Source organism: Gasterosteus aculeatus, chromosome 4 (genome assembly GCF_964276395.1).
Source record: "Gasterosteus aculeatus chromosome 4, fGasAcu3.hap1.1, whole genome shotgun sequence".
Taxonomy (NCBI): Eukaryota; Metazoa; Chordata; class Actinopteri; order Perciformes; family Gasterosteidae; genus Gasterosteus; species Gasterosteus aculeatus.
Window position 1 is genome coordinate 21,207,382 of NC_135691.1, and position 17,927 is coordinate 21,225,308.

The window sequence follows — 17,927 nt, forward strand, 5'->3', positions numbered from 1 at the left end:
CTCCAGTTATCTTCATCGTCGTCCACGTGTGCATTGAGGTCTTCCAGTAGGACTATGGAGTCTCCGACTGGAGCCCCAAGCAGGACTCCGATCAGCAACTCCATTGCAGGACTTTCCTCCCTGGGAGAATGGTGAAGGTGCTGTGAGCTGGATCAGTGGTCTGCTCCAAGAAAATAAGATGGCAAAAGTGGTGTTTCAGGCCAAGCAATGGAGTCTAGTATGTGACGTTCCTCCAAATCGAGGGGGTGTCCAGGGGGGACAGCGGCTGAAAGGTGCAGAAGCTGCGATTAACAATATGACGACGGGAGACTCATGGCATGATGGTGTTGGAGTTGACTTTAGGATGAAATTGGCAGGGGATCGAAAGAGAGAAGGTGTCGAAATGCATCAATAACTATTTAGCCATAAAAATTTTAACGGCAAAGATTTGAATATTTCTGGGGAGGTTTATAAAAAAAAATCTTAATAATTGACCCATGGGAAAATGTGAGTGTATGTGTAAATATGAATGTAAATGTCATGTTTTCAGTGATATTCCAAAAGACATACAACTGACAGATCTCCTTTTTGTTTCACTATAGCGTTGTGGTTATATGACATTTCTTTAAAACTACATTTTAAACTGCAGTATTTTAAGTTGCAAGGGTTGGACGGTTGGGTAGTGCCCTATAGTATGGTCTGCTTCTCCACACTCACAGGTTGTTGGGTCAGTTTGTTAAGATTTATATCTCAGTAAGAATCAATGCAAACCAGTAGGTTGTAAAACATTTGTGGGTTTTTTTAGGAAACTACTTTTTCTTATTCACCTTAGTTTTAACTTTCACACTCACACGTCTCTCTCTTAACTACCCCACTTCATGTCTCCCCAGTGTGCTGATTCCAGCTTCCACACACATATATACACACACACATATATACATATACACACACATATATACGCGACCCTGTGTGCAGGATAAGCGGTTTGACGATGGATGGATACATATAAATATATATACATATATAAAGCCTTGGCAATCTCTTGTAGACAATTGTCACATATCTGAATAACGACCATTGAAAACAGAAAGTCCATCACAATTCCACATTATTATTATGTCATCAGGCCCCACTTTCAGCATGGGTTTTTGACATTCTGCCCCACCCTGAATATCTAAAACAATTCCTGGAACCAATATCCTGTTATTGAAATGTATTTCAGGTTTTTCTAAAATGTATACTATTTGGGTTGATAGACTAAGATTGAGAAAGTAAGATCCAACCCTTAACCTTTTTCTTTCAGCCTTACAAGAAGATCTGATTTTTGGATCTTTCTCACTTGGTCCCATGTTGCATTCACAGGCAATACAATAGAAATACAGCACATACTGGCTATATTGTCTAAAGGCTTTATGAAAAAGATATGGGGTTGCTGGCACCAAGCCGGGGAAATGTTTATTGTATGTCTTGGAGAACTATTCTTGTCAAATTGTGCCTCACTATATAAGACATGAGTAAGAGTAAACTCTGACGTTTTGTGAGGGAGGCACCAGGGTATACTGGTCACCTCTAAACCAAAGGCTTAGGAAAATGTCCACATCCTGCTTTACAAATCATCCTGAACATCTGTTTATTACAGGCACAGCAAGTCTCAGTTCAAGAGCTCACAGACCATCTGTCCACTCACACGAAACCGTATTTCAATTTTACAAACACAAACCATCTCGAAAGTCAGGTTTTTAAACAAATGTATTGTTAGTCTTATCGGAGTATGAAGGAAAAATTAAGCAGTTGGTTGAAACTCAGAAAACAAATAAACATTCCTCTCCCACCAGGACATACACCTAGCCGCCCTTATGAGGACATATATAGGACAATAGATGGTCTATCATATTCTTAATAATGGGAGGTAGTGGGTGGAGGTTATGCGGCAGGTGGTGGGCCAGGGTCATTTCCCAGGCATCAATCAGATGAACTTTCAGTCCTTTGAACATTGCTCTGAGCACCTTATCACGCTGCAGTGAATACCAGTCGCTGTTGGTAATTGTCTCATAAAGTGTCAAAGCTTTGACATTTGCTGTCCGTATGATGACCAGCGTGCCTGGAGCCCTGTCCAGCAGCTGCACCACCGCCCTACGGATGCTCTGTAGTCTCCTGATGTAGATCTCAATGGGGTAAGTGCCGAGGTGAGACCAGATGCCAACGACTACAACAGTGTTGGGGCCTCCGATCAAGTCGTCTATCTCATTAGCAATGTAACGAAGCTCTCTAGTTGGGATGAGGCCAAAGCGGATAGGAGGACCATGGCAGCGGTACGTCACCAAGATGTTGTTTTCATAGTCTAAGGACATAAAAGGTCCAACTTGTCTCCGGCTGTGTAAGTCAAACTCCTTAAGACCTGAAAGTATGAAAGGGGGAACATATCAAACTGCAGTAGGAAACAAAAATGAACAATTCCAGGAATCCTTATGGATCAGTTACCGGGTAGAGCTGCGTTGAGGAATTCAAACCACTGCCTGATTGTGGAGTCTCCATACATGTGGACGACTTTGCCTTTCAGACACTGGGTGATTGCAGACCGGTTGAATTGGGATATTGTGGTGCCTCCTAGTGTCCACCAAACACCCTGGTAGTAATAACCAGATGGTACAGATGTCCCAGAGCTTGTCTTCAACTTCAGTTGACCTGAAGAAAAGAATAATGCCTGAATTATCCCATGAAAAAACAATAAAAAAGGTATTAAAAGGTATGGACCTTTTATTGATTAGCCTCACTCTTGAGACTAGATATACTTCTAACAAGGAGATTAATATCGTTATTGTCAGTTGTAAAATCTTGGTATACCTTCCTTTTTCGACAACACAGTGGCAATGGAAGATCCTGTAGCCTGAATGGATACTTTCATGTTCACACCACTGGAGAAGAAATCACAGATAAAAAAAGGTCAACAACAACTACATCAAGTTAAAAATAAAAGGTGACAAACAACAAACAAAATGTACACCCTTTTAATATATTTCATTCAGGAGAGACTTAAATTAAACAATAATTTATGAAACAGGTATGAAGCTTTGGAGCTTGAACTCCATCCTGCCGTAAGACAAACCAGGGGCCGGGAGTTTTTGCTGCTGATTTGAGGTGGCTGGGGTGATGAAGCGTTGCAGCTGGTGTTCGCTAAAATACCAACTGACAGAAACAGAACAGTTTTTCAAGTTAAAAGGCACTGATGTAATTGGTTGAAGGAAATACCGGCATGTCTGGTGGGCTAGTTCTAAAGCAGCCCACCGTAACCAGAGGCAGCGGCAACATGTGAAATGCACATATTGTTCAGCTGGTCTTTCTGACTGAATTTAGGCCATAGTTTCATTTTGTGAGTTAAAGCTGTACTTCAAAATATTTACTAAACACTACATCTTTGAGCTCAAATATAAACATTCACAGCAAGAAAGATGCACTCAGTAGAGTGCATTCCGCCAGGTGTGTCTGAGCAACTACTGTTGAGCCAAATTGCCATTTGGAAGCCATATTAAGTAACTACATATTTTACTTTAAATGTGTGTGCCAAGTTTAGTTGAGATTGGAGCATATTTAGTCCCTCCAAAGCACCTCCGTTTTGACTGTGAAGAACGGGGGTATTGCACAAGTAGATGGCTAACACGATGACAAGAAGAAAAAAAAAATCCAGGATAAGTGAAAAGGCGCTGCTTGACTTAGTGTGATCTGACCACAGTATCGATCACAGATGCCGCACGCAGCATATTTTTAACTCGCTGAGCAGCAAATAATTATGGAAACTTATGAGGTGGTGAAGCATATAATATGCAAAAAGGAAAAACGGCAGCTGTAATTAAACAGAAAAGCCTCGCAAAAAATCGCAGACCGACTGAATGCGGAAGGATTTAAAAATATCTACTTACAGGAAAGTTCTCTATAAACTGTCAAATATCTTTCTACAATTAATGTGCATAGAACAAACATGACTGGACAAAAAAAAATCCTGGCAACAGGTCAAGATAAAATACCAAAACTTTTTGCAGGCTGGAAAACAGTTTGCAAATAATATGTGACTCGCAAGACGCCAGCTCACATATTTTATCCAAACTGATTTTAGCAGTTAAGAAAAAGGGGGGGCACCAAGCTTCTCCCCAGCTGAGGAATTGGCCCTTGTTTTAAACCAAAGCAGGCCTGTAATGGAAGGGATTGTACTGTACATCAAACACAATCACCCATCTATACGGATTATGTGGACTGTCTTGTGGAAATCCTCTTTGATGCAACAGTCATTCTTCTGTGGCCAGGCAAGGGAATAAATATGTGTGCCAAGGACTTCAGTGCCAAACACACCCTTCTGACAGTACGGCAAATAGTGCCTTTCATTTACAGTTTCGGCATATAAAAACATGCCGTTTCCAAAAACATCCCATACAGAGCCTCTGTGGGATGGTGAGAGCTTCACGCTGGTCTGATCTCTCCCGAAACATCCGCTCACGTCTGAAAGCACGTTTCAATACCAGTGCTTCTTCATCCAAACCGTGGTTCAGAAATGGGCATTGTGGTACGCGTCACCACTGTGTGTGGCTACGCGTGGCAAAATTTTGGTCACCCCTGACAAAATCTCACTTCAAGGTTTTTTGAAAAGTTGGCAGCTCTAGGGACATAATAATAGATACATTACTAGAAGCGGTGAGACGTGTGGTGGCCGGGCCGGTGGCTGGGAATAGTCTGTGTGTCGGAGCGGAAGGTCGTTGTCGCAAAGAACGGCAGCGAGGTTGCGACCATATAGGTGTAAATGCAGTGTTTGGAAAAAAATATAAAAAGTAGAAGGAAGAATATAGGCCGCCGTTTGTAAAATGTTGCACATTCTAAAATCCTGCGCAGTTTTGGTACATTTAGCATTATCAAATGGAAAGGAAAGCGCGACAATATTAAAATGTCACTTTTTCAAACATTTAGAGAGAAATGTAAATTCATGCAATAACTTTTAACCAAGGAATTAATCAAGGATAATGTTTGGCAGTAACACAAAGTTGTTAAATAATATAAATGTTTCATGTAAATGTTAAATATAAATGTAAATGTTAAATGCTTGAGTACGCATCTTGCGGCGTACGCACACACTTTTGGGAAGATTCACTTTGGAGAGATAAGAAAGGTGTCATCAGATCAAATTACCATGGTGGGAATGGCTCCCGCGTTGAGAGTAATGCAGAGAAATGGAAATGAAAGTATTTCTCTCATTCAGCGGTGCATGACAATGGCATAAGAAGCTGTAAGGGGCGTGGCAGGAGAAGGCAGTGTTGAGGCGAATGCCCTAAGGTTGGTGGAGGATTATTTGAAGGAAAAGGTAAAAGGTTAAAGACAAAAGAAAAAGGACATACCAGTCTAAAAACTGCTGAGACCTTATTTGTGGGACAATAGCCTTGGCTGAAGTTTGGCACAAAAACAAACTAATGTGTGGAACTGCAAAATGTACTGTAGAAAAAAAATGGAGGGGGACAGGTGAATATCCCAACAAACAAATGCATACAAGGAATCTGTCCCCACCCTTGTAGGTCCCCAGGTGCCCCCAGACCTGGAATAGGTGATGACATCCGTAAGGTCACAGGCCCCGACTCCGTACCGTGACTAAGCAACGAGAGGGAAGGAACCCATGACGTGTGGTGGGGTAGTACAAGTCTCCATCTGCTGGTGAACAAGAGGTCTCAGCACATGACTAGCTTCAGGCTCCCCTGAGACCCACACAGCGGCACGAGTACCCATCTAGTTGACCACAAGACGGAGGGTGGTACAAAGACAAAAATAACAACGCCTAAGTGATAACAATGGCACAAGAGCCACTACCTGACCGAATAACTGTTAACCAACTGATTGGAGTGGTCAGAGACAACTAGGGGGCCCCCGATAGTTTATGTTCTCCTGAATGACTTTCCCCACATTCTGGACAAAAAGTTCCACCGATGTCGGCTATATGGACTCGGCTGAGCGGTGATCCAGCTCAAACCTAAGGCCATGCCCTACCTTAGAAACAATACCCCTAGCACATTGATGAAAAACAAGGGTTCGCAAACAATCTATCAAAGTCCTGACGCTAACAACGTTATCACGAAGGGTAATAATGCAGCAGACATAGCTGCTACGAATGCAGCATCTTGTTCTCAGGCTTGAGAAATGCGCATGATGAGCCAAAGCAAGGATGAAAATTGTGAGGACGGGGGAAATGGGGATCCGACTGCATCACTAAAAGAATTGGCGGAGCTGCAGGCTGCAGCGTCGCCTGAAGAGCAACAAATGTGGGTAAACAGATCTGGCAACGTGGGTTTTCCGTTCTCACGATGGGTTGTTGGTGGCGCCCGTCTCGCTGTTACATCGTTTCATTTGGCTCATGGGATTGCCCATGTAGCCAGAAGGGAGGTGATGAAGGGGATTCAGGCCGCATGGTGGTCGTCGCACATGCTCCTACAATAGAGAAAATGCTTGAATCATGCAAAATATGTGCAGAACAAAACATCAGAAAGTCATATAACGCGCCAATAGGCCACATTCCGGTACCAGATGGGCCGTTCAGACACATAGTGACATGACTTGTAAACAGGAAACCGTATTGGTGTGTTGGTGGTAATTGATCGATTTCATGAGATGGTCGAAGCATGCCCAGTGGCAAAAGGCAGACGCGATAACCGCAGCTAAAGTGATTCCGAGATTTGGCATCCAGGAACAAATTAGCTCGGACAATGGCAATCATTTTGACAACATGGTAATAAAGAAAAAAACTCAGCTGTTGAGCATCAAACAGAGGTTGGGGTGCGTTTATCATCTCGGGTTGCAAGGACTAGGAACGGGAAAACAGTACCCTCAAGAACAAATTAGCCAAAATTTGCTGAGAAACCAAAATGGACTGGTTGTCTGCGCTTCCGCTCGCATTGATGAGTATGAGAATACAGACAAATCAAATAACGCACCTGGCCCCGCATGAAATGCTAACAGGCCCCTGAGAGGGCCCCACAAGGGACCTCCGTTAGAGTATTGGTGAAAGAGCTGCTTAGCTTTGTACAGAGGTTAACATGTATACGTGTAGCCCTATTCCAACAGGTAATAGAACCTGTTTCAGTGCTGATTGAAATGAACCCGGCTGCCATGTCTCAACCAGAATAGGCCAATTGCTAAAATGACAGATTTGGTCCAGGTCTGGCAGCCATCAACGGGCCAAAACCTGTTTTATTGCTGGTTGCCAATGAACCCAGCTGCCATGTCTTGGCCTGAATAGGGCTGTTTCTATGAAGCCAGATTGGGCCCAGATTCTGCAACCATCAATGGGCCGGAGCCTGTTTCAGTGCCGGTTGCAGATACACCCGGCTGCCATGTCTCAACCAGTTTAGGCCCTTTGATATAATGCCAGATTTGGTCCAGGTATGGCAGCCATCAACGTTTCAGAATCTGTTTTAGTGCTGGTTGGCAATAAACGCGGTTTGAGTGAGGTTTAGAGTTAGATAGATAAGTTCAGTGAGTTAGAGAATAATAGTATAAACTACAAATTAATGAATCCACAACAGAAGACATCATAACCAGAATGAGGTTTGGACACACAGGTCTTACAAGTACACACATAATACTGAGGAAACATTCAACAGGCACCTGTTGCAGTCTCCTGAAATACAATTTCCTAAAAATAGCGGACCTGTCGCAGCAAACATCACATGTCCAGTAGCCTGGGACAAGCAGGAAACAATAGAACACGTCATCATCCATTGTCCACAATACAATCAGTACAAGCAAAGGCTCAGAAACGTTTTGCAGAGAGAAAAGATTGGGTTTGAGTTCACCAACTGATGCAACTAAATTCACATCATATAATCTATGGGGAAATATTTAATTATCTGGCAAAGACAAAACTGATGCATAAAATGTAGGGGTACAGTAGAACTATCATTTCAATCCAGACTCTGTAATGCACTTAGGGCCGTCATACAAATAAATAAAGTCTGAAGAAAAACAACAACAACCTTGGTGTATGTCTACAACCCAAAGAACGCCCGCCGGTAATCAGACATGTTATAGAAATAAATCGGACGATTCTCCTGGGGGAGATAATAAAACATAAATTAAAGCTGTGAGCAGCGATGAACGGGGCAATCGCCTCCCCTTGCATGTCCGGGGGGGCTGCCCAACGGAAGGAAATGCGGTCAGAATAAAAAAAATAAAAAAAATTGTCCTTGATGGGATTTAAACCCTGGACATCCACACACATATACAGATACACCCACTAGACTACAGACTTTGCTGTACTCGGATATGTCCAAAAATATATAGTTTAAATAATTTAAGATATACTCCATACAGTCAAGGCAGAGAACAAGAGCTAATCACACATATCTTCTGCTGCAGAGAGAAGTGCCATGCTTCTCAAGGGAGAATTCTCAACTGGCTTTCAGGAACTAACATGTGAAGAACACACCATTCTGATTGAGTAGAGGTCCGGCACATATATTCTGCAATTTGAACACACTGAATATGTCTCTGCATGGCAAAGAAACCAGCATTTAAACGTGTATGACAAGCTAGTCGGCTTCGTGAAAACAGCAGAGCTGTGGAAAAGTGACTCTGCAAAGAGCTCTGCTTTCATCAAGTGGATAATTTCTCTCCAGTGAGGTCCAGTCATGTCGGTCACAGTGGCATATTTGACCAACTTGATTCATTACTTTTAATTCTACTCTGCTGATATGGAGGAAAAATGTGCACAGCTTGATCAAAGCTGTGGTATCTAGGTGAGTGCATCTGGATCAAATCAGTTGATGGGGCTGCTTAAATAAATATGTGTAGAGGGCGCTTTCAGTCGGCTCAGGCCCTAATAATTAACAGAGAATACTACACAATGTTGAAAATGAGACTTCTTTTCCTCTTTGTTCCCGCACCTCTGAAAGAGCTTCTTCCCCTTGTATTATTTTAAAATCTCAAATAACTATGGGGTGAATGCTAACTCCCTGAGGTCACAAACCTCTAAGCCTCTCATGATTCACTCACCTCTGAAAGAGCTTCTCCTCCTTGACCTTGAGGTTTTGTTTGAATCCTCCCTTGAAGTGGTTGATCCTGGTATCACAGCTCAGTTTCTTTGGCTTGTAGCAGAACCAAGGCTCGCCTACATAGAGATCAGTGTAGTTACACACCGGCTGTTGGGTTGGCCGGAGGCAGACGTTACAGATGGTGGTTTCAGAGACTGAGCCTGAGCGGTAGAGGCTCTTGAAGTAAATCCTGTCAGGCTGTTCTCTGTTCAGCCTGTCCAGCACTGTGACAGCTTCACTAGGATGAACCAGAGTCACCTGATTGGAAAGAGAACAAGTACTCAATAGAGATCTGTAATTTGGGGCTCGGACCGTCATTGGTCCACAATATACAGATATTTAACCTCGTCTCAATGTCAAGTTGTACAATAACCACAAGATAACAAACTGATATTAAAGGAGAGCATCTGTAGAAAAATTAAGTTTACATGCAAATAAATCATAATTTTTTGTTGGTTGCCTTTGTCTATAATTGATAATTGCTATTGTTAAGCCTCGCCCCCACTGCCAAAATAAACCATAGCGCCCACAGTGCATGCCCTGAGGGAATGTTATTGTTCTTTTTGTTCTTTTAAAGCATTTAAAACAAGCTCAACAGACAACAATTTTACAGATATGTGTGACCATAGAAGTCAGCAATCTGAAAATGAAGCACTCTTCTTCTAAAAACTCCACCGTTTATCACGTAAAAAACAAACATTTTAGAAATGTATCTGTTGCTAACGAGTATTACCATTACGAAATGTTTAATAATGACGAGCTACTAATCCACAAAACCAACCTGAAATGGGGAAAATCCTAAAAGATTTAATGAGAGCCAGATACTTGTCAGACTCTGTGCTGGGAGACGAAATGCTATGATTGGCCAGTCAGCATTTCCGGGACATGAATCAGTGAAGGAACAATTCAATGTCTGGTTTGTAAATACTTCTCCGTTCTTTTTAAAAAACAATTTCTGGTACTGTGTACTGATATTAACAAACAGGCCAAACTTTGTGTACTTCAATATTTGTTCATTTATTTTCCATTATTATGGTTATCCTGATATTCAACATTATTGCATGTGATATATCATTTCCTCATATCATGCAGCCCCAATTTATTGCTGCAAAGTGGAGAAGGTATCCAAAACATTTCATTGGTATATTTTCACCTGAAAATAAGAATATTTTTGTATTTGTTACCATTGAAAAAGTCAGATTTTTACATAGGGAGCAATCTACTCAATTGGTCCACAGAGTACCCCGAATAGATAGATAGAACCAAACATTGGATCTAGTGAGAATCTTTTTTGCATTAACTGATGGCCAAGATGGTCCATTTGTCAGACATGCTTGGAAAAGGAGGGGTTAGCAGAAGGGTTTTGACCGGGTTGCAATATGCAACTTTGTCACAAATAAATCTTACACACAGAAACTTATAAAGTAATACTTTTTTGAATCACCTCAACCTGTGCGTCTCCTTCCCAGAGTAAAGAGAACACAGCAGAGTAGCTCCCATTCTGATGATCCACAAGTTGCCCGGCCACACCTGCTTCAAGCTTCCGGCTTTGCAGAGTGGCGAGTATGAAGTCACCCCCAGACTTCTTGGGACGACCCTGGAAGTCAAAAGGTTTGTATCATAACCTCCAGCTGGTCCCCGACATGCCACTGCCCCCCTTTCCTCCCTGGGAGAATGGTGAAGGTGCTGTGGGCTGGATCAGTGGTCTGCTCCAAGGAAATAGGAGATGGCAAAACTGGAGTTGCAGGCCAAGCAATGGAGTCTAGTATGAGACGTTCCTCCAAAGCGTCCTGGGGGGACAGCGGCTGGAAGGTGCAGAAGCTGCGATTAACGATATGATGAGGGGAGACTCTCGGCATGATGATGGTGGCGTTGACTTGAGGCTGATACTGGTATGGGGTCAAGAGAGACAAAGTATCAAAAATACATCACTTCAACACTTCAAAAATTAACCATATAAATTAAAAATGCAAAGATTTGAATATTTCCCAGGAGGTTTATAAAAACTCTTTCCTAATAATTGACCCATGAGAACATTTGTTTTACACAAGCCACGAGTGTAAATGTTCAGAAAAATTTAGGCCTACAACTGACGGATCTTCTTTTTGTGTCACTGAAGCGTGATGGTTATATGACCAGTTTCCCATTGCTTTAAACAGTCCGTTAAATTTTTTTCAAAACTGCAGTCTTTTGAGTTGCAAGGGTTGGATAGCTGGATAGGGCCCTATAGTATGGTCTGCTTTTTCACACTCACAGGTTGTTGGGCCAGTTTGTTAAGATTTATATCTCAGTAAAAACCAGTAGGTTGTAAAACATTTGTGTCTGGACTTAATCTAATATTAAGTACGTTATCCACCTCAGTTTTTACGATGATTTTCACACTCACCATGTCTCTCTCTTGACTACCCTGCCCTCAAGTCTTCCCAGTGTGCTGATTTCAGCTTCCCTTTCCGATTGTGTCCGCCTGTGTCTTGTTGACGCACCCTCCCCTTGTGTACATATGTTGGTCTTGTACCAACTATCAAATGTGCCAGCATCTTAATGCCCCCAAGCCTGGTAAGTGGTTTACTAATAAAGTTTACAACCTTGATTACAATCGAAGAATTCTGTCTCTGCCAGACACTCTTAAAATTATGCCTTCAAATTTTTTTCTGTACCAGACGTTGCCTATCATTTACATTGATGAATTTTTTTTAATTCATATAGGATATTTTTTTTCACATTCCGATTCTTATGTCTAACTATTCTGACCAATAAAAACGTTCTTTGAAATAGCATACTTTTATTACTGTGCTATTATATTGTCATTATGTTGTCAGTGGCATGAAATGGTTTGAAAATTGCAATAATATCGCCTTCATCACAAATAAATGCAAAAATTTGAAATCCTAACAGTCCTAGCTATGCTTGTCAGTTATAGAATCAGATTCCATTCATTTGAAATTAAGAACATTAAGACACAAAACCTGACTAATAATAAATAATTTAAACAAGTTTCTGCCTTCATAAAAAGTTCTTACGTGCAAGCGTTTCACTTCTATGTGACGTAGCACAAAGATCGAGGCAAGGACCGTCAGAAAGAGGAAGATGGCGAGGAAACCCTTTCTTGTCCAAGATGTGGCCTTCATGGTGATAAGTCTTCAGTGTCACACTTACTCTGGAACTGTATATAAAGAAAGATTTTTTTTTAAATACAAGAGGTGTCTATAGATTTAAAAGAATTACCTAATTAATCTCACATTTAAAAATTCAATTCAATTCATCTCGATGGCTTTTCTTCTGAAGACTAAATCTTTTAACGAGTGATCACCTCAGACCGCCTGTATTTTACACACTTGTTGTATTGTATTACAGTATTTCCAAACAAAAACACACACATTTGCTAATCTCCAAGGCAGAATTCCACGGGATGAAACATCTTGAACTAACAACTCTGCTGTCCCCGTGGAGTTTGCTGTGCTCTCTACTCTCCCTCATTTGACGTAGTGTGTCTCATCTGACATTTAGCCAGGACGTTTTCCAAACCACTGTCTTTCAGGGCAACAGTGGTGTTCCTCTGCAGACTGTGCCACGCAGGTTTAATGTTGAGATGGAAGTAGTCTAGCAGCTACCAACAAGTTCCGGGCACTATCCGTCCTAAATTGGTCCGTTTGCCACTCACCTCCCCTTCTGTTTGATAGGTCGCGGAATTCCTCAGCAGTTTGCCGCTGTTTGTCGCACCTGTTTTTACTTCCAATGTAAAAAGCTCTCTCCATCTTCAACTATCTAACTGACTGCTGGTGGTTTCAGGGGTCAGATCAACTTACACCAGAAGTAATCAAATTTGTGATAACTGCGTTAAATTATTTTAACATATGATGTTTACTATTTAGAAAGTTCCAGCAAAACTCTTTCTAAATAGTAATATCTGCTAGCTAGCCTTCTGTTTGACAAAGGTCACGCTGGCTCACCGACCAATCTCAGCGCATGTTAATGACAAACCATATCATCCCTATATACTTTAAATTGAAAAGTTGGGGTGACTGTTGCGCATGGAGGAGACTGTGCAGGGTTAGCGATTCCATATCCAGCTGCTCCATGTCCTGTGTCGAAGTGTCCTTGAGCAATACCCCTAACTGCTCCCTGGTGGCACCTTTATGGCAGCACAATACTCCCTCTGTGTGGCATGGGTTACATGCAGAGAATACTTTCCCTTTCGAGGAATAAAAAAAGGATACTTTCTTCTCATTTTCATACTTCAAGGACCTTGAGTCTCATACATGTTTTTAGTCATAACAAAAAGTGTAACCATGGATTAAATCTGATCTAATAGACTCTGTAACTCCCAAATCTTGTGAACATACTGTTGTCAATGTTTACATTGAAATATCTACTACAAATACTGTTACAAGATCAAATATAGTTGATGACTATTTCTTAACTAAAAAAAACTAACTCATTTCTGCTTACTTTGTTCACCATACTGAAATAAACCATTTCTACTGACGTACCATGTCAAATAACCTCAAGATGATACTTGATGGCTGGACCTTCAAGTCCTTGCTACCGCGCACATTGGGGCACCGGCTACAAACGCGGCCGAGAATGCCTGAGGCCGTCGGACAAAGCGTCCGCAAGTCAGTCGTCATTAACCGCGTGGAGAGACGCCGAGAATGAAACTTTGCAAACTTTATCATTAATATTATCATGGTCTTAGGTCTTTTCTGTCAACATTTGGGAGGGATCTGAATAATTTGCGAGGAACAGGCTAAGGATGTCATGTCACATGAGAAATGTGGAGCAGATTCCGCAGACATAGTTTCATATTTCTTAAGTTTTATGCAATCTTTAAAGGCAAAGCTCAAGATCACACTGCTCAAATTGGAAAAGAATCAGGTTTATTCTCTGGGAGGAGTTTGGTCTTTTACAACTCTAAAAAACAATGGAAATGGGCAACAAAAAAAAAAAAAATTAACTAAAAACGATTAACTGCAATGTCCCAGAGTCTTTAAATATCATAGGTTTAGGGGTGCACTATATACATATGCTACAAATGTGGTGAGGGCATACAGAGTCATTTGGACGTTCTGAGTCTTGACATACTAAGCCACTCCCCATAGAAGTTCATTGTCCCGTATTGTCTGAAAACAATGAGATATCAACAAGCTTTATATGATTTCTGATGACATAGAACCAATATTTATCCACAGAAAATCCTGCGAGTAATGGAATCAGCGTTTAGGAGACCTGGAAGCCAAAAGTTAGTTTTTACTAAATTGAAAATGGTGGAAAAGCTAAGTAGGCGAATTTAAATACCATGATTGACTTTTTTTGTAGCACATGTGTGGCAAATTTCATGTCAATTGGGCATCAGAGGTTAATGTAGTTATTTTCAAATTTCTACGCTATAGACAAACTGTAAATAATGTGTGTCATGATATCAATAGGGCTAGACTACACAAGGTTTTTGCTACCCAGCTGGCAGACATTTTGTTTGCAGAGATTAGGGGCGCTGGCCTCGGGACGGACGTTCTGTCCCGTGAGAGTAAACAATAAGTCCTCTGTACGTGCGTAACCATCCCTATGTTTTGATGCCATACCTGCAGTATATATTCCTGCTCCAAAGATGAAAACCTTTGAGCAGGCTTGGCGCATGACTTGTATGTGTGTCAACTCTGTCTGTTTGCGAACATTAAATAACCTGTTTTGATGATTTTACGCCGGTGTCGAGTGAGAATTTTTCTGACACTCGTAGTTTTTTATAACATTACATGGCAATAGTGATTTACCGCTAAGCTGGGGTAAAGTGAGACACAAGACCACTTGTTAAAAAAACAATCATATTTTCACTGCCCTCTGTCCTGAAGACATTCTGTAATTTCCTTTGCTAGGAAACATCCTGAATAAATGGGAAATGTGTCAATTTTACTGATATACCATTGTAGCTCGCCTAGAGAAGAGCAAATGGAAAAAGTGTCTTCCATTATCCCGCTCTCCCCTAATAATCAGTCTTCGAAACACGTAAGGGCCTAGCCCGACTTTCAGTCTGCTCAGGCCTTAACAAGAATAATTCTTCAGAAACACAATAAGGCCTCGCCCGACTTGGAGTCAGCTCAGGCCTTAAGATCAAGAGTGACCGATCCCACATGTTGCTGTCATCTGCTGCTGTAGGGCAGCAATAAGTTGGTTCACATTGATGTGTTTGACGTAAGCAAGTTTCGGTTGAAACCACCCGTAACTGATCTGATGACTGGTCCGGCCTGATTGTAAAATGAAAACTGTTCCTACTAGTGAGCACGTAGCTGTTAAGACTTTTTTTTCCCTTGCAAGGAAATGAACAGAGAAAGATATATTTGGTTTGAGAGACGTCATTCCTCTTCTCCCATTGTCTGTGCAAATTTTCCACATAAAACAAAATGCCTTCAAGGAAAAAAAAAAGAATTTGACACCGAACGAGGATATGTACCCCCTCACACGTTTGCATCATAGTAGAGGGGTTCTACTTATATCTACTATTACCAAAAAAAAAAAAACAGTCTCAACGTAACAATTTGCGGAAATTTCCCTTGTAGCATTACCATTTATTTGTTGAAGGTATTTGACTTGTCTTGAAGCTGTGCATTGTATGTAATATGCTTGGTCGAACCGGATAATTTGAGTCTTTTATCCCCAATTAAACCGTTTCCTATTAAAGTTGTTTCTTTTGTCATGCAGTCCAGTTGACTTGCAACTGTTTATCTGTTTACACACCATAATCCAAATAAGTCTTTAAAAGAGAAAAAAGTTCCTCATTCATCTTTGGATTGATGGAAGGCATTTTGATTTTAAAAAGGTTGAGGAAGTTCACAATTAAGATGAAGACATTGTGGGTAACAGAGTTAATTAAATAATACAAAATAAACTGTAAAACATTAGATCACCTGCCTTTAGTGCTTAAAATGGCATTTCCACTACAAGCGGCAAAAAATTCTGGTATTGAATTGCAATTTTTTTGACTGAAATGACAAAGCTAGATCTAGCTTGACTTTCCAGTGACAAAGGGGCACTAAAAGGAAGCAGAGACACCTTTTTCAGTCGCTTTTCTTGTATTAAGGTCAGGATATTGTATCATGTCAGCCTGACATGCATGCATGACTTGTATGTCTTTAAATTCTGTCTTCTGTTTGCAAACATTAAAGATCCTGTTTAATGATTTTACACCTGTGTCAAGTATAACTCTTCTAATAGACAGTATGTCTAATATTTTTGTTGTAAGAACACCTTTTTTTGCAACAAAACTTTGTAGTAAATAATCAGCTTCTTGCTTCTTTTCTGGTGTATTTTAATCCTGATACTTTTACTAACAAGTTTGATTCTATGAACACGGTCATATATTTTTAACTATGTAAATATTAAATTGAGAAACTATCCAATAATACAGTTAAATAACACAATTGGATCAATGTAGTAGAAGTCAAATGCAATGTCAAACAAGCACATAAGTTACAATATAACTGAAAATTGGCTCCATATTTCATTCACACATTTCATGTGACTTACCTGAGCAAATATTCCTTTGGAGATTCTAACTGACAGGATGTGAATCGCCACTTGTTTTAACCGGTTTACCGACTCAATGTACTCGGTGCGTGACTTTCAGCCTTTATTTAGTTAGTGACTTCAAACAGATTTGCATTCTGAATCTACGTCACAGTCAAGTATAAATGCAGGAACAATGGAGTGTCATGTTTCATGTTAAAGAAACCTTTTGCAATAGCAATCATGACTCCAGACAGCAATACGTCGTTATTTAAACCACAATAGTTATGTACAGTGAAAGTTTCTAAAAGCTGCGGATAATTGTTAACAATCAATTTAGACTTACTATTTTTACTAAATTTGCTATTGTTTTTTTAACTTTAGGCAGACTTTTAAAATTAAATGATTCACTCAGTCACACAAATAAATGGTAGGCTACAGACAATCTGAATAAGAAAAATCTGGTTCCTCAGTGTTGTCTCGTGTTACGTCCCTAAAGTGTCTAGGGATGGAGGACGTAAACAAGTTAAAATAATAAACCCAGGAGATTTGGACCAACGGCAAAAGAGGATATTTAATGATGGAAAACACAACAAGGCAACTGAAAACAATCTCCAAAAGGACGACGCGTATGGCCCCTTCTTCACTGGCTCCCAAAACCACCTCACGGCAGCACCTAAAGCCTAGTTTATGCTTCTGCGTTTTCCGAGCGACGCAGACGCAAGACCCCCTTGAGTGTCCCTTGCGTGCGTCGACCCATTTTTCCCTCCCGCAGCGCACAAAGCTGCGATTCGTCAGCTAACTACATCCTTTACGGAGTCTCACATTTCCGTTTTCATAGCACAATACCACCATTATTAAAACAAAGACTGTTTAGGAGAGAACGGATCAGATTGAAGAACTTTTGTCGGAAGAAATGCGTAAATACGCTTATACACGCAGTCATTGGCGGGTTGTCTAAGCGGGTTGGATTCATGGACGAAGATCTCCGCAAATGCCAGTTTGCTGGTCGAGGGGAACAAAGTTGTGGAGGAAAATACGGGACAAATGTGTCGGAGATGAAAAGCAGCAGTGGCGATGCACGGGGCAATAAAGTCTTTGATACATAAACAAACCAACAACTTCCACACATGAAGACATGACTCTCTAGGTCGTCTTCAACAAAACACGTTACTCTACCTGTTGTTCTGGCGGTGAATTTCTCTCCAACACACGCAAGACTTTTAGAACCATGAATTGAAACGAGTGTGTTGACGCAACGACGCAGAAGCAACGCGCCGGCCTTAAAACCTCTCTGGTTCCGCTCTGGCTTCCACTGAAGCAACACCCCACTCTGGCTTGGCACATCCATTTAATCCCATGCTGATCAGCTGCAGGAGTGACGTCGCCAGCACA

The 17,927-nt window shown here is 41.1% G+C and overlaps 1 protein-coding gene across 1 annotated transcript; it reads right to left on the bottom strand.

Annotated features, from left to right (window-relative positions):
- Window positions 1-1,408: 1,408 nt before the first annotated feature.
- Window positions 1,409-16,875, bottom strand: LOC120818200 (NXPE family member 3). The gene is given in 8 exon segments (XM_040175085.2): window positions 1,409-2,377; window positions 2,461-2,664; window positions 2,824-2,894; window positions 8,998-9,293; window positions 10,480-10,644; window positions 10,646-10,924; window positions 12,056-12,198; window positions 16,554-16,875. Coding segments are annotated over 7 exon segments (1,677 nt in total). The 5' UTR covers window positions 12,164-12,198; window positions 16,554-16,875; the 3' UTR covers window positions 1,409-1,823.
- Between the last annotated feature and the right edge of the window lie 1,052 nt (window positions 16,876-17,927).